This window comes from Chiroxiphia lanceolata, chromosome 3 (genome assembly GCF_009829145.1).
Source record: "Chiroxiphia lanceolata isolate bChiLan1 chromosome 3, bChiLan1.pri, whole genome shotgun sequence".
Classification (NCBI taxonomy): domain Eukaryota; kingdom Metazoa; phylum Chordata; class Aves; order Passeriformes; family Pipridae; genus Chiroxiphia; species Chiroxiphia lanceolata.
The window spans coordinates 3,360,980-3,377,708 of record NC_045639.1 but is presented as its reverse complement, the minus strand read 5'-3'; the positions used below and the strand labels follow the sequence as shown (position 1 = coordinate 3,377,708).

At 43.8% G+C, this 16,729-nt stretch overlaps 1 protein-coding gene across 2 annotated transcripts in view; it reads right to left on the bottom strand.

Moving 5' to 3' along the window:
• REL (REL proto-oncogene, NF-kB subunit) overlaps positions 1-16,371 on the bottom strand; it is a 40,341-nt gene extending 23,970 nt beyond the window's left edge. The window contains exons 1-3 of one of the 2 annotated variants that reach the window (XM_032683040.1): positions 16,227-16,371; positions 15,444-15,528; positions 919-1,061 (exon numbers count right to left, since the gene is read on the bottom strand). In XM_032683040.1, coding sequence (XP_032538931.1) covers positions 919-1,061; positions 15,444-15,528; positions 16,227-16,304 — 306 coding nt within the window. In that variant the 5' untranslated portion in view covers positions 16,305-16,371. Of the gene's footprint in view, positions 1-918; positions 1,062-5,915; positions 6,007-15,443; positions 15,529-16,226 lie in introns of those variants that run through there. The other variant, XM_032683041.1, reaches the window with a different exon arrangement.
• Between the last annotated feature and the right edge of the window lie 358 nt (positions 16,372-16,729).

The window sequence follows — 16,729 nt, the reverse complement described above, 5'->3', positions numbered from 1 at the left end:
CCATTTATATTTGTCTTTTATTTATATTTATATTCCCATTTATATATCTCTTCTAATCTCAGCTCCGAAAGACTTCCTCCAGAGTGGAAGAGATCAAGGAAACACCGGCAACTTAAAAACTTCGAATAGGGGACCAGAAATTCTTCTCTCTTACCCTACCTGTCCAGGATCTCCAACACATTCCTTTGTCCCACATACAAAGTGCTTCCATTCCATCTCTACCTTCTCCACCTTTGTCCCCCTGCTTCGATCAGAGCTGCCAGAGCTCCTCTGAACCCCCTCATTCTGGATTTCCCAACTTAACCATAACACAACTGGCCCAACTCCTCGTCGTGGCAGGTTCTCTGAGCACATCATTCCCCCTTCTCAGCTCATTTTTAAGCTCTGTACCCCACTCTAACCCCACACGCTTCACGGCGGTGCCTTCTGCAGAGCCCGATCGCCGCATCACGGGCGACTGTTCGCTCGCACAATTTGCCTTCTTTCATGCCGTGCCCAGCAGCTTTTCAAAGCCTCCTCAGATTTTGTAGGTGAACTCCTTCAAAGCCCTCCCAAAATCCACGCTGCAGTCCAAATCACAAACCCAGACCCGAGACACATAACCGAGAAAGCAGAGCAAAAGTGCTTTCAGAAAAAGCTAACAATGAGTGGTTCCCAGACCATGGGCACTTCACTGAGTCCCCTCTCCAGCAGCACTTTGTTAACTACCTCTCTTCTTGTAAATTTGAAAGCGAATAATTTCATGACCAGGAGCAAGTAACTCTTTTCCCACTCTCCTGCAACTCCATTTGCATGTCAAGGAAAGAATCACAGAACGTGAGATGAAAAGCACTGTATTTACTGTGTGGAGTCCAACATATAGCTACAAGCACCACGTTAATGTGGGAATGGTAATTCATGGATAAAAGTGGTATTTACCTGGATGGAAGGGAATGTCTTATTGTTTTCAGTACTGTGTTCTCCTGGAATGCTGCCTGCAGATCTTCCCTCACACTTGTACCTGAAGCGCATTCCCCTTTGCCTGGGTTGCTCAAATATTTCAATGTAGGGCTCAGGGCCACCTTCAAAACAAAACATTTTCAACATTAGGACACAGCAGAGCTTAAAAAGCAGCAGAAGATGCAAGAATTGGAACTTCTAGACTCCCATCTAGAACTTAGCCTCTTTTAACCATCGTAGAAGATGTTTGATGAAAGCAGATGAATGATGAAAGATAATGTTTGATGAAAGAAGATTTAATGCAACAGAAAACAAATCATTATTTTGAGGGAATGGTTGATATTTTTAAGAATAATACACTTTTAAGAATGGCTGTCTTCTCCAAGTACAGGTACTGTCAAGTACTATATTCTCTCCAGTGTCCTCTGAAAGTGAAGATGTTTTCTCAGAATTGATTGATTCAGTTCCTATTACAGCGCAGCAGAAACTATGCAAATCATGCAAAAAATACCCCACCCTACTGGGCTGAATATCATCACTGGGAGCTCAGCAAATATCTGATTGCTCGTACCGAATTCTACATTTTGAGCTGCCCACCTCCCACGGGGCTGGTTTCTAGCTGCAGTATCTCCCCAGACAATGAAAGCTCAGGAAAACGATTGGGCAGTTGTCAAAAGAGAGGTTTTCAGGAAACAGGAGTGACAGACGAGGATAAGAGCCAGCAGAACTCTTAAATGGGGGGGTTAGAAAGACATTAACTGAGCAAGAGCGTAAGTACTTTTCAAGTGATGTTTTATTGCCAGACAGTAACAAGCTATTTAATAGATCTCACTGAGAACATCAAACAGGACAGTCAATCAAACAGTGACAACAGCAGGGTGGCATGTGAAAAACAAACAACAGAGGGTAAGTAAATATTGTCCAAGTTGAATCATCATAGTGCTACACGATCAGAAGAACGTAGCTTATGGAAATGTCTACTGAGCTCTCTGTCATCTTCATGTAATAGCATCCTCCTCAAGCAAGGCTGAGCATCACAAACAAACATGACAGGCAATATCCTGTGGCACAGCACTGGAAAAAAAAGTGCTTGGACTTCAACATAAATAAGCAAAATGGTTATTAAATATATTGAAAGTGCTAAAAGGGTAAAAGAACCCCTACTTCCTTTTGCCCAAGGTCTGTACAGCCTGTGAGTCCACAGCACACAAGTTTTGGCAAAGAGGTGGATTGCAATCTTAACTCCCTAATAAAGGCTTCTCTTGTGCTGCACCTACAATGGTTTAGGTACCGCTGCCAGCACAAAGCTTGAACTTTATGCTTGGGATTTGCTGGTCACAAAACATTTCCAGTGCTGCAGCAGTTCATACCCGAAGTAGGAAAATATTATAACCTAAAAGATAAAGTGATCAAGAGAAGCAGAGAAGGGATGGAAAGAACTACCTCCCCCAAACGTCACCTTGGTCTGACCTGAATGCACATTTAGCTGTCACACACCTACAGCCAGCAGTGGAACAGCAGTGAGAGAGCAGCTCTTGGCTGGGATCATCTTCAACCACACCTGCCTCCTCAAAACCTGAATGCCTGTTCCACAGACACAATGCACTTCCACTCCAGGCTGTATGTGGTGTCAAAACCTTTGAGAACTATGGTTCAGGGCTGGTTATAGACCTTTCTAACACTCATCAAACTACAGTTTCTAAGCTAATCACCTCCCATCAAGTAGATTTTAAGTGACTTTCTGAACATCAACCACGAGCTGTTACATTAAATACATATTAGCCACTACTCTAGGTCCAGTTACTTGGAAGGATGGTCCCTTTCCTAGATACTTCCCAGCTCTTACCCAGCTCTCTTTAGACAAGCTTTGCGTATTTTCTCTGTCTAGAAAATAAGCAAGTCCAGCAAAGGGCATGGGAGACAGGCATTGACAACAAAAAGCCTAGAAATGACATAAAGCTGGTTTCAGAGAGAGCAGAAGTCTGAGCTCCTCACAAAACCATGTTCACACACCTGTGTGTGGTTGTTTTAACTTTCACACTACAGTTTGCTTAGGCTATTGGATTGATCAGCACAGTCCTGCAGCCCAGACAACAGAGGACTTCAGCCAGCAGCAAGGAGTGCCTGCTGCATATCAGTGAGCCTCCCATTTCCATCACACAATCGAGGAGAGAGAGAGAGAGCAACCTCACCTTCCCATTCTTGCATAGCCCAGCACGCCACAAACACAGACACGCGTCCATATGCTACACTAAAAATCTATTTTAGAGGCAACAATGACAAAACTGCAGCAAAGAGCCTACTAATCGTGTTACTTGGAGGTTCTTGAGCTTACAGAGCTGCTAACCTGACATGCAGGACACCCACAGACATTACATATTTGTCAAAACTAGCCAGAGCCTCGCTGTTCGAAACTCCGGCAGAGCGCAATCACTTGAGGTCTTTAACTCTCGCTGCTCTAACCAGTAATTTCCCTTCACACTCCATTAATATTTGCTTAAGAGGGTTTTTTTTTTTCCTCACCTATTAAGAACACTTTATTTTAAAACCCCAGGCTCAGTGATCTTTACAGGGCTGTGGTCGAAACGAATGTCATTGAAGGCGAACCCACTGCTTAAGAGCCAGGTGTGTTTGTGGGAAAGTAAAGCTCGGTGACGCTGCAGCCTCCGGAGATTAAACATTAAACTTCACTTTATCTTGGTTCCCTCTCGCTCCGTTTAAGAATCACGTTATCATCTCCGCCGTGATTATCGGTGTCATCATGTTTTGTGCAGAGAGGAAACACTGAGAAGTGTTTGTGCTCTCTGCAGCCAACTGGAGGGCTGTCCGGTGTTCCCTGCTTCTGCAAATCAGCAGTGTGCTTGAGAAGGTGGCATAGGCTTAACTATTCCACAACCTGCTCCCCCCGCTGCTGTTACAGACCTGTTTTCTTCAGGTCTCGCTGAGTTTGTCAAACAAATACCAGCTACATCAAAAAACAAACTCTCACTAATTCTGGGAGAGAAATGCACGGCTACTCAAATTACCTGCCTGCCCACAACTACTCCAAAAAGCATTTGAAATGTAAGAAAAGGAAAAAAAAAAAATCTAGCTAATCCTTCATCTAACTGCTTAAGAGTTTAATTTGTCTTTGTAATTAATTATAATTGCCTATACACATGCTAGCAATAGAAACACTGTGCTACATATTACAACCTGCCTCTCGTTCTTATTGTTGTCAAATTGTTTATTTCTCCTCGTGCCCTGAATACTGCACTAAATAATTTTAAAGAGAATATAGTAGATCAAGTGTCCCGATTACATATGCAAGGAAAATTGGTAAAAGCAGTGACAGCTCCAAGAGTTCAGCAAGGAAAATAGGTAAAAGCAGTGACAGCTCCAAGAGTTCCGCCAGCTTATGCTCATTGAAGGACTGAAGGGTGTTTTATTCTCATCTGTTTTGAGCAATAGAAAGAGAAACAAAAGGACAATCCCAAAAACTCAGAACAAACTTCCATCTCTCCAAGATGATTCAAAGTTTAACACAGGCTGTGCCATGAGGGAGGAAGTGTGACATGCTGCCACCACGCAAAGCGACAGCAGGACCGACGTCCTGCCTCCTTCCTTTGCTCTGGAGGAATTGCCCAATTTGTATTTTTCTTGCACAACCAGGAGCACCCGCGAACACTCTCCAGCAACATCTGCATGTGAAAGCAGAGCAGCTGTGGGTCTTTGTGGAAGATGTGAAAGTATCACCCGAAACCCTCCAGCCCCGCGGTGACTGCAGTGAGACACAGATGGGAGAAGCATCGCCCTTCAACTCCGATGTCACTGCTCGGCACAAATCCCTGGTGACCCCACATCGATGGTTTCTAAAAAGCAAGAATCTATCCACTTATAACCTTCTGCAACACCTCAGGCACACAAAAAAAAAAAAAAAAAAAAAAAAAAAAAGGGATGGTGGAAGGTTTGTTATGGTACATTCCAGCTCAAGCAAAAGCAACTGAAAACGTAAACAAAATTTGATTTTTAAAAGCAGTAATCTACCTAAGGCTCCACAAACTGCACAGATTCTAACAGAGACAAAAAAACTGCTCACGAACTTCCTCTTTACTATCGCGTTACATGACAAAACAGCCACCAAAAGGAAAAAAAAAAAAAAGCCAACTACAAAAGCAAGCTAGTACCAGGAAGTTATGAACTTCCCCCGCTGAAAAATTCCTTATCTGGTTCCTAATTACACTGAAAACACATAAAGACGCGAATCAAAAAAACCCCAAAACTGCTGTGTCCTGCTTCAGTTTTGCCACTCTAAAAAAAATCAAACATAACGTTTAAAAGATGCCTCTGTACAAAGCCGGTGTTTTCTCTCTCTGTTGATAGTTGGCACGCCTATATATTTACCAGGAGTTAAAGTTCATAGCTTGCTAAGCGGGAACAGAACACACACTTCGCGAATTTGGAAAGCAGCTTTCCCTAGAAATGCTATTCTAATTAGTGTAGCCAAGTTTTAAATTTAGGGGGTTTTCTTAAACCCTAAGACAGATACCAGAGAGACTCCTCCCGAAAGGATGACAAACCCGGTTTAATTTAGCCTCAAGAAACTTAATTGCGCTTTTTGTTGCAATTACTCAAAGCGCGATCCCTTATCTGCGTTACTTTGCATTTGTGCCATCTCTGTTTCTCATTCATTTGCATTCCCGCGGCCGAGTCCCGATGCGAGCAGGATCCCGACGAGCATCACCCAGACACGAGACCCGCGCCTGACAACCCAGGCGTTTCGACAGCGCAACTTTTGAGGCTTAAAAGATACGTCTGAAACCTAACAAACCTTATTAAGAGATCTCATCGCGATTAACGCGAACAACCCACCGCTTCTTTAGCGCACAAGTACCGACCGCGAGCGGCGAGGAAGGGCGGAGCGGGCTCGGCTCCCTCCCGGCACCGCTCCCCGCCGCGTCCCACCCTACCCCATCCCCGTCCCATCCCCGGCTCACCGGCCATGGTGACAGCTCCGCGCTCGGGCCTCTGCGCCGCGGGGCTCCCGCCCGGGCCCGCACACCTCGGAGGGACGGAACGGACGGGCCCGGCTCGCCGCCCTTTTCAGGGGGAATTTCCCGGCGGGGCGGGCGGACCCAGCGCTGCGGAGCCGCCCCCCCGCCCGCCCCCGCCGCGTCCCGCCCGCCCCGCCCGGCAGCGGCGGCGCAGGGAGAGGGGGACAGGCTGTGCCCCCTTCCCCGAGACCCCCGGGGCTCCGCGGGGGGGAAGGCAGCAAAAGAAGTTTGTCCTCCGGCCCTGCCCTTCCCGGTAGCCGGAGGTACAAAGGGAAAAAAAGTTCAGCCCTTCCGATTTCGGCGCGCGGCAGAGGGAACTTGAGCCTGTTTCAGTCCCTACCCTCACCTTTCTTTCCAGCAGCATCCCTACAGCACTCCGACACCCCTATTTCCCACTCTGTCAGCCCCAAGAGACCCAGCTCCCATCTTTTCCTCAGCTGCGTGGAGCCTGGAGAAAGCTCCAGGGAGACCCTACTGCAGCCTTCCACCAGCCTTCCAAGCCCCTACTTCCCAGCATGGGGTTTATTAGAAGGACGAGGACAGGCTTTTTACCAAAGCCTGTAGTAACAGAACAAGAGGGCATGGCTTCAAACTGACAGAGGGCAGGATTAGATGGGATATTTAGGAAGAAATGCTTCCTTGTGAGGGTGGTAAGGCACTGGAACAAGGCTATCCAGAGAAGCTAAATTCCCTACTTTTCCCCACCCCTGGAAGAGCTCAAGGCCAGGCTGGATGGGGCTCAGAGCAACCTGGTCTAGTGGAAGATGCTCCTGCCCCAAAGCAGGGGGGTTGGAACCAGATGGTCTTTAAAGGCCCCTCCCAACCCACTCTAATTCAATAACAGAGCTGTACATACTGGGGAGAGACCAATACTGAAGGTAAGGAAAAACTAATCATCAGCAAACTGATTAAGGTCACAATGATCAACTTTAAACCTACCAAACCTTCAGAGCTCGGCCCTGACGCAGTGAGATCAAGCAAAGGAGCTGGACACTGGGAATAACCCCAGAGCCCCAAGTTTGGCTCAGGTGGAAGGGTCAGTAACAAACAAGCAAATCTAGAGGGGGAATTAAAAAACACCTGTAAAAAGAGGAACACAAAGGAACAGGAAGGCCACACCTAGCTGTGGTGCAAGACTACACTTAGTACCAAAATTTAAAGGTTTTTCTTAAGTCTTGACTCTGGGAATGGAACACACTGCCCACGTAGTTCAATGATTAGTATTCATGAAGAAGGAATAAATAAAACACCAAGGAAAGCCTCAAAGAGCACTCGAAGCAAAGTCCAAAACTAGTAGGTTTTTTTACATTTTTCTCACTATTCTTTTTTTTAAAGGTTCTTGGGATGTACAGAAATGAACCACTGCAGAAAATGCTGTTCTATAACCTGCAAATCCAGACACCAACCCAGGCAGAGAAGCAAAAGACACTGCTCAATGCTTGTTATTCTTCCTGCCTCGTAGTCCATCTCCTCTTAACAGGACTTTTCTTTATAACCTTATAAACTATCATCATATTTCCTACAAATGGAAAATATCTTTCTCCATCCTGCAAGCAAAACTTTCCTTATTTAAGATTCATCATTCATCACATGGTAGGACTGTTACACCCCTGTCAAATTCATAACTGAAACTGGAAGATTAGAATCCTAGGGGACAAGAAGGATAATCAAAATGTCTGTGACATTGATTCTAGATGATGAAGGCGTAGAAAAGCTACATTATTTAGATATTATGATAAAATAATTCTGTGGTAGTGGGTTAGTTTCTTGCCAGAAGAACATGATTTTTCATTTTATTTCCCACAAATAAACCACCCCAACTAACACAAAAGAAACAAACCAGAAGTGCCCTAAAACTATGAGAAATTAGGAATAGATTTTTTATGTCTTCAAGGGTTTCTTGGATTCCCTATGATTGATAATGTAAAATAAAGTGGCTCTAATATTCTAAATCAAACTTAGACTTTACGTGCACATACACACAACCCTAAAGCACTCACTGACAAAGAGACCACAAACAAAACACTCTTAGGATGGTAGCTGGGAGTTGAAGGCAGGGTAGATGCTCTTCTCTTGCATTTTCAGCAATAGGTTCAAAGATGCCAACAAACTAGAGAAATGCTACCAATTTGAGGGCATCCCTGCAGGTCACAGCTAAAAAAAAAAAAAAAAAAGGAAAGGGGTTGTACTCCTCTGGGCTAGCTGAAGCTGTAGATATGAGTTTTGTGTTTGGATATAAAGCAAGTTGTCAGGACAGGCATATGAAATGACTAAATGCTTTTCCTTACTTATCTTCAGGTTGGTTTGCAAAAATCTCAGATAGTAAAGTGTGGCACCTCAGGAAGAATGAATTTAGGTGCTTCCCCAAATACAGTTTATACCTCTGGTGTCCACCTACTTCTCTAGCCTGTGACACTACTAAATAAACACAGACCAAGGCACCTGGGAAACTCTGCAGCTCAAAACAGAACTATCTACACATTTATGTGGAAGGAAAGTGTTATTCTAGAGTATAGATCTAAACCAATGTGAAATTAAGGGCAGTATTCCAGACAATACAAAGACCATGTTATGACTAAAACATAGTAAACATTCCCTACTTTTCCCCAGCTCTTTTGAACTCCGAGTCTTAGGGCTTGCAGGAACAGGCCACTCAAAGATAATCCTTAAGACTGCACGTTTGAAATTCAGGTGGTACCTCACATACACACCAGTGTCCATGGTGCAAACTGCTGCTTGATATTACTTTTAAGAGAAAATATGAGTGGCTTTCACTTCTCATAGCAACCACAGAACTTTAACTCTATCCCTATTCCTTCCCTCTTCAATAAAATTAGAGGACAACCAAGCACATGAAGTGTTTCACTGTATAAGATCTATACACTCCCATCATGGCAATATGCAGGGTCCAGATCTGGCTCAGGAAGCCTTTGAACAAAGTTACTGGAGGAAGGACAGTGTGAAAGGAGACATTTTCTTGATGGTTTTATTCTCTCCAGCATTAATCTGATGCCCAGAGAAAAGCACAACAGTGGGACAAAAGGATCTTTTAGTCTAAGCCCAGCGTGGCTGTTTTATAAAACATTCATGTTCCTAAACTAGGGGAAAGCTCTATGGAAACCAAGAAGCCTTCCCAAGTAAAAGGCAGAAACCTAAGCACAGGAAAGAGGCCTTACTCAAAATCATGCAAGCATAATGATAGATCCCTCTATTCCACATAATCAATCCTGTTCTGCTGTGATTGGAATCTACGGCAGAGGGACTATCCCAGGAAGCGAGGTGAAGTAGAGGGTTTCAGGAGAGCTCTGGCAATCACAGAAACCTCGTCAGCAGCTGACATGAAGCGTAAGAACATGAGATAACTTTGGGTATATGCAGATCTCTGCAAAAAGCAGGACGGAATTCCCCTCCTCCAGCATTGCATAACAGAAGCCAGGTGCATCACTAGTGTTTTTGTCAGCTGACTTTGGCTATAGCCGGAGGCAGGTGAGATACCAGAATTTTTAGGCCAGTCTGATCCAGTGCTTTACTTCCTGTCTTCCAGTTAAAGCCAGTGCTTTAAGATGCCATTTTCCCCCCACTTATCAGGCCCAAAGACAAGTCCTCCCCTCCTGCTTTTCACCGGCTGCTGCACCAGCACAGGTAACACCTATGTTGCTGTAAGGAATAAAGCTTCCTGTCCTGGCAGGGAACATCAGAACAGTGGAGGGAGGAAAAAAAACCCAACCCAAAAACCAGCACTAAAACCTCTTGCAGCAAAGGATTGAGTGTCTGGCATGATGTTTGACCAGCCAAGGCTGATGGCCCTTCAGGCATTGCCCAATGAAGCTGCTGTGACAGGAGAACAGCACAGGCAAACTGTTAAGCCTTCATTTCCTGTTCCCAGCTATCTGACTTAGATCAAAGATAAGTCCCTTGTTTCTGGCCTGGTTAAGCAGACACTAAGGTACTTCAGAATATGGTTCTCCTAATAAGGTATATCCTACTAGCAATGAAAACAATAAAATCATTCCCTTTTCTCTTTATGGAATAAAGTTAGGTCCTGTTTTGATGTCCACTGTATCTCAAGCCTCACATACTCCCCAGATGAGCAATTTCCAATCCTCTATGCCTTTAGGAAGCCTTGTTTGAAGTATTGTTTTTAATCTCAAAGGCCTCTTTAAACACTTTTAGACCTCTTGGTGGTTAAAGCTTTTGTGGTTATTGGTCCTGGGGAAGGTTCTAATGCAGAAGCCATTCCCAAAGAAGTCATGGCTTCCAGATTAATGATAAACTCCAAGGCTGTTCAAGCCACTCTGCTGGAAGCACTCCTGTACCACACTTTGAGTTTGTTTGACATAGAACAATGCTACTGTGCCTCCTCCTCAAAACAGGGTGGAGAGAAAGGAAATGCTAATAGAGAAAGGTTGGTCTTGTGGATAAGGCACAAGGCTGTGATTCAGGAGACTGGAATTTGGCTCTTGGCAAGCCAGCCTCTCTACTCTTAGGCAAGCTGTTTCATTCTCTAAGCCTCAATTTCCCCAAGAGAAATCAGAGAGGATACTTCCCCTGCTCCCACATTTCTACCTTATCCACTCGTGATGCAACTTCTTCAGGGGATGAACCGCTTGTTACATGGGTGTCAAGTCACGACAGTTTCATGGACACTCCAGACTGTGGCAGTGCCAGGAAAAGGCAGTCCCTCCTCTTTGTCTCCTTCCCTCCAGGGTAACTCACTCCCGTGTTTCTCAAGCGCTCCTTTGGAGGCACAGGAGCTTGCTTACAAGTAACCTGGAGGAAACAAGATCACTGGTTTTCTGCTGGCTCTGCTTTTATTGAGCCAGTTCCATGTACAATCACAGAAATAACTGTGCCAGCAGGAAGGAATGTGGTGGCACCGAGGCTAGAACAAGGTTCTGGAAGACAGATTTGGGCAGAGGTGCCTGCTTCCTGACAGAGTATTAATGTCATGGAACTGTAGCATAACACTGTATTTTTAGCTTGAGGAATTGATAAAATTCTCTGAAATTTCTAATTTGGGCTCCTTCCTTCCCAGAGTTCGTGTTTAGAGCAGAAGTCCTCAGGCACCGTCTCCCCCAGACCTCTCAAGTGCTTCCCCTTCCTTTCTCCTCATCCCAGTGCTATGAAAACACATCACAGTCTGAGAGTTGCATTGTTTGAACAGAGAAAACAGAGAGAAACTTCTCATGCTTGTTGGCAGGCAAAGGAAAAAAATTGAGTAGTGAAGCTGATTAGTGACCTCTGCAACGGACAAGCTGCAAACTCCTTCCTTATGCCACAGTCGAGGTTCATCTGATGCAGAAGAGCTGTAAGGAGATGACTTAGGGAAGAGGTGAGCTCAGGCTGAGCACAAGGATCTAAGCCAGCAGAAAACAATCTTTTTCTGCCCAGGAAGATTTTTTTCAAAACAGATTACCTCTATAAGCCAGATCACTGTTGCTGCCTCAAAGGGAAGTAACAGAATTGCTCTTTCTGCAGCCACAAAACAAACAGAAGGAAGGATGGGATTTGTCCCTTTGGCAACAGCAAGCTGTTAAGAGTACCTTAGTTGTAACATACTACAAATATATAGGCAAGGTATGTCTAAAGTAACTCCCCTGCTCCCCAAAATCTCAGCATGTACCAGCCAGTCACCACGCACTGGAGCCACCTACAGAAGATAACAATCACTCATTCAGGTTTTTATTACAAGACATCCCTTTTTCCTCAGGGCTCACAAGGAGTTTAGGCTACTTAACATCACCTTGAGCTCCAAGAACCTAAAAAGACCACATCTACAGCCAATAATAAAGAGGTAAAAAGGTACATTGTTTTAGTACAACCTCACCAGATATAGCTCCTTTGAAAATTAAGGTGTAGGAGTTCAAATTAAATCTCTAGCCCAATGATCCCTGTAAATTCTGACTTGTACAGTTAAAGGATTACAGCCAGGAATGACAGAGAGTGACACCACTCTTCAGGCCCAACGTAAACACATAACACCTTCTGGGACAAGTTCACACACAGAGTCCTCCTACACATGCAAAGCAAACCTGCAGTTTGTAAACTGGCCCTACACCTCTTATCTGGAGCCACAGGAGCCCTTTGTACAAATTGCCCAGGGCTGTGTGTCACAGGTGGCGCAAAATCTTACCAGCAGCACTGGTAAAGTAAACTCCAGTAACCCACAACCAACTCCACTGCTTCACCCCACTGCTGTGTGCACTTTGTGCCTATGCATCCAGTTTACTGCTATGCTGCAATAAAATAATTCAGATTTATTAGAAAGGCCGACGTCCTAGCAAGGCTACACTCACTTTTCTGAGCTTTCTGAACCCCAAGGTTGAAGGCCCCTGATTTCTCACCCAGAACAGCTGTGGGTTTTGCTGTTTCACAGTCTTGTTCATTTGGCAGTTGCTGCATGACTCGTCAGTTAGGACATTTGGGGAAAGTCTGACATGGTTTTTGTAATCAATGTTGTGGCTGACCTCTCCTATAACAATGAATTTGATAAATATTCACTTGCACACGGCATTTCCACTTATGAATGTTAACATTGCTGGAAACAGATAAAATCCAAACAACATCCTCTGGGTTTTCTGTCTGAAATATTGTGCCTTAAGTATAGTAAACGTGTCAGGCACCACGAGACTCAGAACATTTTCAGATGCCTGGAAAAACTACTGCAGGTATTTACTCACTGTATGGTATCCTGAGCTCTCATCTCCAAATGTAGCCAAAGACAGCTGACTGTGCCTTTTCCAGGAGTTCCCATTGAAAGCAAACCTGCATAAATAATCATCTGCTTTACTCACTGTATGTGAGTATAGAACACACATATCAATCTTTTTTTTTTATTTGTAATTAAAAGGAACAACAAGCCAAGAAGAAGGATTCTTCAAGAGATCTGTTGCACAATAAGCATCAAGAAAAAGGAACTGAACAGATTTTTTTTTTTCCCCTGTTCAGTGGAAATAACAGCTTTAGACACAGTCTGCTGAATGGAAACACAACAGACACAAAAGGAGAATTGCTACCACAAGCTGCTTCTGGCAAGTACATGCAGGAACCAGAGAAAGGAGAAGGCCTAACCCAAGAGAGACATGACAGAAAAGAGCCAGTAGCAAGAAGGATTAATTAGAACAAGGGCTAGAAGGGCAATGTCATATATAAAGCTGAATGTAAAGAAAAGGTAATTGCTTAATGGAAAGGTTCCTTAACAGGCAGATGGAGAAAAGACAAATTATACTCAGTAAAGCCACTGATATCCCAGCTCCACTTTTGATTAGTCTCCAACGAGACCCTGGGGTGCAAGTCAGGTCAGCAGTGCTGAAAGTCGACCTGTTGAATTATCTGCTTCACAAAGGCTGAGACAGGTATCTGTTACCTAACTCCTGCATTGCACCATCCCCAGGGCTTCTAAGCTAAGCATTACAGGCTCCAGCACCAAAAGAGCAGAAACTAAGGAGTTGGGGGCATTTGGAATAAAGTCTCTGATTACTGTTCCCTTGCCCTAACTCCTGATTGAGACAACAACCTGTCCCTTGATGCCACTGCCCCAAGTGACTGTGAGTAACACCGCTGGGTTTGTGATGACTCAATAAAATGCCCCCTCGTGGTGACCACTGCGATTTCCTGACAGGGCACCCAAATTCTGCCTTCCCACCACACCTCACTGTGTCTGCCCCTCACTGCTCCTCACACTCTTGTGGTTTCCTGCCTCTTCCAGAACAAGAGGGTGAAGATTTTCGTGTGCAAAGCAGAGGGCTGGTCTCTGTGTGGCATCCTGAGCTCTCATCTCCAAAAGCAGCCAAAGACAGCTGACTGTGCCTTTTCCAGGAGTTTCCATTAAAAGGAAACCTGCATAAACAACCATCTGCATAACAGAAATTAAATGGAGAGCAAAGTTCCCACTTGAATTTGCAAAGTATTTCTGTCAATCTACATAACCATTTGCTTTAAAAAAAAAATCATCAGAGAAGTCGAATTTAGGTCTAAAGAAGATTGTGACTTTTTAGAGATAATTCAGTTTTTTCAGCTGTTTCAGTTTTCCTTACCACCTTTCCTTACCCTATAAAAGGAAAATCAAATGAGTAAACCAATCCAGATCTAAGAGTATCTCAAAGCTTTTGAGACAGTAGAGACTCATAGTTCAGTAAGAGACCCCAAATCTGTTCCCAAGGGTACAGATGCTGCATAGTCCAATAAGGAGTGAATTCTGTATCTGGCTGATTCCAGGAGACTGGGCCACGGTACTGGCAGAGACACTTGCCTAAAGTACAGGGAGCTACTACACTTCATTAGTATTCATTATGGTCCACACCCACCTCCAAACAGCCTGCAGAGAGACTGGTGCAATTCTGAAATTGGTACTGAGACCTGATTCACATCCAGATACTTTTACTGCCCCAAGTCTTTCAAACTTACCTGGCCCACCAAGTGAAACTACACGTCCCAGGAGAAAGCTCTTGCTGCAAGAAAAAACTTTAATTCCAGCTTTCATGAATTGTTCTTTTAATTCCAGCTTTCTTTTCCCCCAGTGTTAGACCCTTAATATTCAGCTGGACAAGATGCTGCTGCTGCTAATTCACTTTCCCCAACAGTGGGCAATGTCTGTGCTCTTGGGGTACAAAAAGCCCATTAGGAAGTAAACCTAAAAATAACAGCAATGTTACTTCAAAAATCCACCTCATTTAACTGCTGGATTTTTTTAAAACTAGAATTCATATTCCTTTTACGCATCTTAATTACACATGATATTGTTTCTGCCTCCTGAATATGCATCTTTAAGCTTCAATGTCAACATAAAGACTGGTCCAGCTATGCAATTACAGCACTTTTGCTTCTGCAAATATTCCCATGACCTACATCACAGAAAGAAAAAACTCTGGCAGGTGACCCAGTTACTACAGACTTGGTCAGTTCAGGACTTCACACTTGCAACACAGTTAAAACCTTATTTGCAAAACAGCACTGCTGTAACTGGTCAAGTGGAAACCATGTGACCTGACATGTTTTTAATTGTAACGCAGACAGAAGTTTTAATTTACATAGCCTAGGACTAACTTCTACTTCTGTTCTGATGCCAGAGGACACCAGAAATGTAGGAAGTGAACACAAAAAAAAAAAAAAAGAAAAAAAAAGAAAGGCAGCTGCTTGGATAATTTACTCAGACAATTACTGTCTCATCATTACCATCCCTGCTTGGAAGAATGTTTACTAGCACCCCTAGAAGAAGAATGGAAAAATAAAATTAAATATATAGCTGGATGGAACCACAGAATAAATTACATTTAGCATAGCAATTACAGTTTCTCCCAGACTATATGCATTATGAACAACCTATATATGTGTGGTCAACAACTCTGCCCTCATAAACATCCCTGTAATTAATTTGAAATAACAAAAACCTGGGGTAAATAAACATAGTGTTATTTTGGTCCCTTTAACAGAGCGTTTGGTTCCTTAACTATACACAGATACTTGATTCACCACAACTGATGAAGCAGAAGTCTCCAGCCAGGAAAGAAGAGGAGGACTCAGGCGCGACAGGGATGAAGGTGGTGGCAAGAACCTCCTAAAATAATAAAAAAAACCCAAATTGATTATGGTTTATGAAAACAATACACAGCAAAGCAGCCACTGCTTAACTAAAGGTTACTAAAGGGTTGGTTTTTTCCACTCCATAACAGCAACCATTGCCATTCTATGCTCTAGCCATCCTGTCCACTTCTCTTTTGCAATATCCTCCCCTTCATAAGTCTCTAACCCACAATTCTTTCAACTTTTGCAAGAGATCCTGGCTGTCTTCCAACCCAGAGCTTCCCAATGCTGTGTGCACAGCACTGCTTTGGGAACAGCTGTTTGGTATCTCCATAAATTCCTGTCCTGGCCCAGTGAGATGGAGAGGAGCCACAATCCTCTGCGGCTGCCTTCACGAGGGTGTCTCCATCTTGGCTCATAACACGCTTAAGCAGAGACTGAACAACAGCTTTATTTGGGAAATCTGGGAAAATTCACACTCCTAAAGCTGAAGGGATGGGGTGTGCCAACTTCCTTCAACTGAGTGTTTCTTCCACCTTTATTTGAGGGGATTTAAGCAACTCACGAAGCAACAGCACATTCTTGGGTGCGGGAGTGATGCTCCTTGTGTGTGTTCACTGCACTGAACAAGCTTTGATTCCAGGAATAAGTTTATTAAGTTTGGGGTCAGGCAATAACACATTCATAGCGCTACAGTTAAGAGTCAAGAACCCAGTCACACCCCTCACTTACAGGCAATGCTTCCACTTGAGTTGACTGTAATTTTGTCTGAGTGATAAAAGTCCACAGCCCTGCAAACAGAATATTCATTTAGGTATTGTAAGGGAGATGGCTTTGAGCAACTTGCTGTAAACTCTGTCATTCATTCAGAAAAAAAATAACAACATACCAGTTCACACACATAACATTCATGTTTCTTTTAAATAAGGACATATATTTAGTGTTCATTCATTTTTTTGTAGAGATGAGTAGTAACTCCTTAGAAAATATGCCACCATATTTTTTTTTTTTCAGTTCTACTGTTGGGAATTATCGGGATTTCTCCCAACCAACCCCACAACAGTAAGATATAAGAACTTACCTAGCAGCACTTAGTAAGGTGTTAACTTGGATCTGACAGTCTCCCTGCCGTGTTAAAATTCTTAGTGGGACTTTTTTGTGGAGAAACAAAAATTAGCAGGAAACAGATTTGTGATTATTTTTTTTTTTCTTCTTAAGTCAAGGTCTGAAAAGAA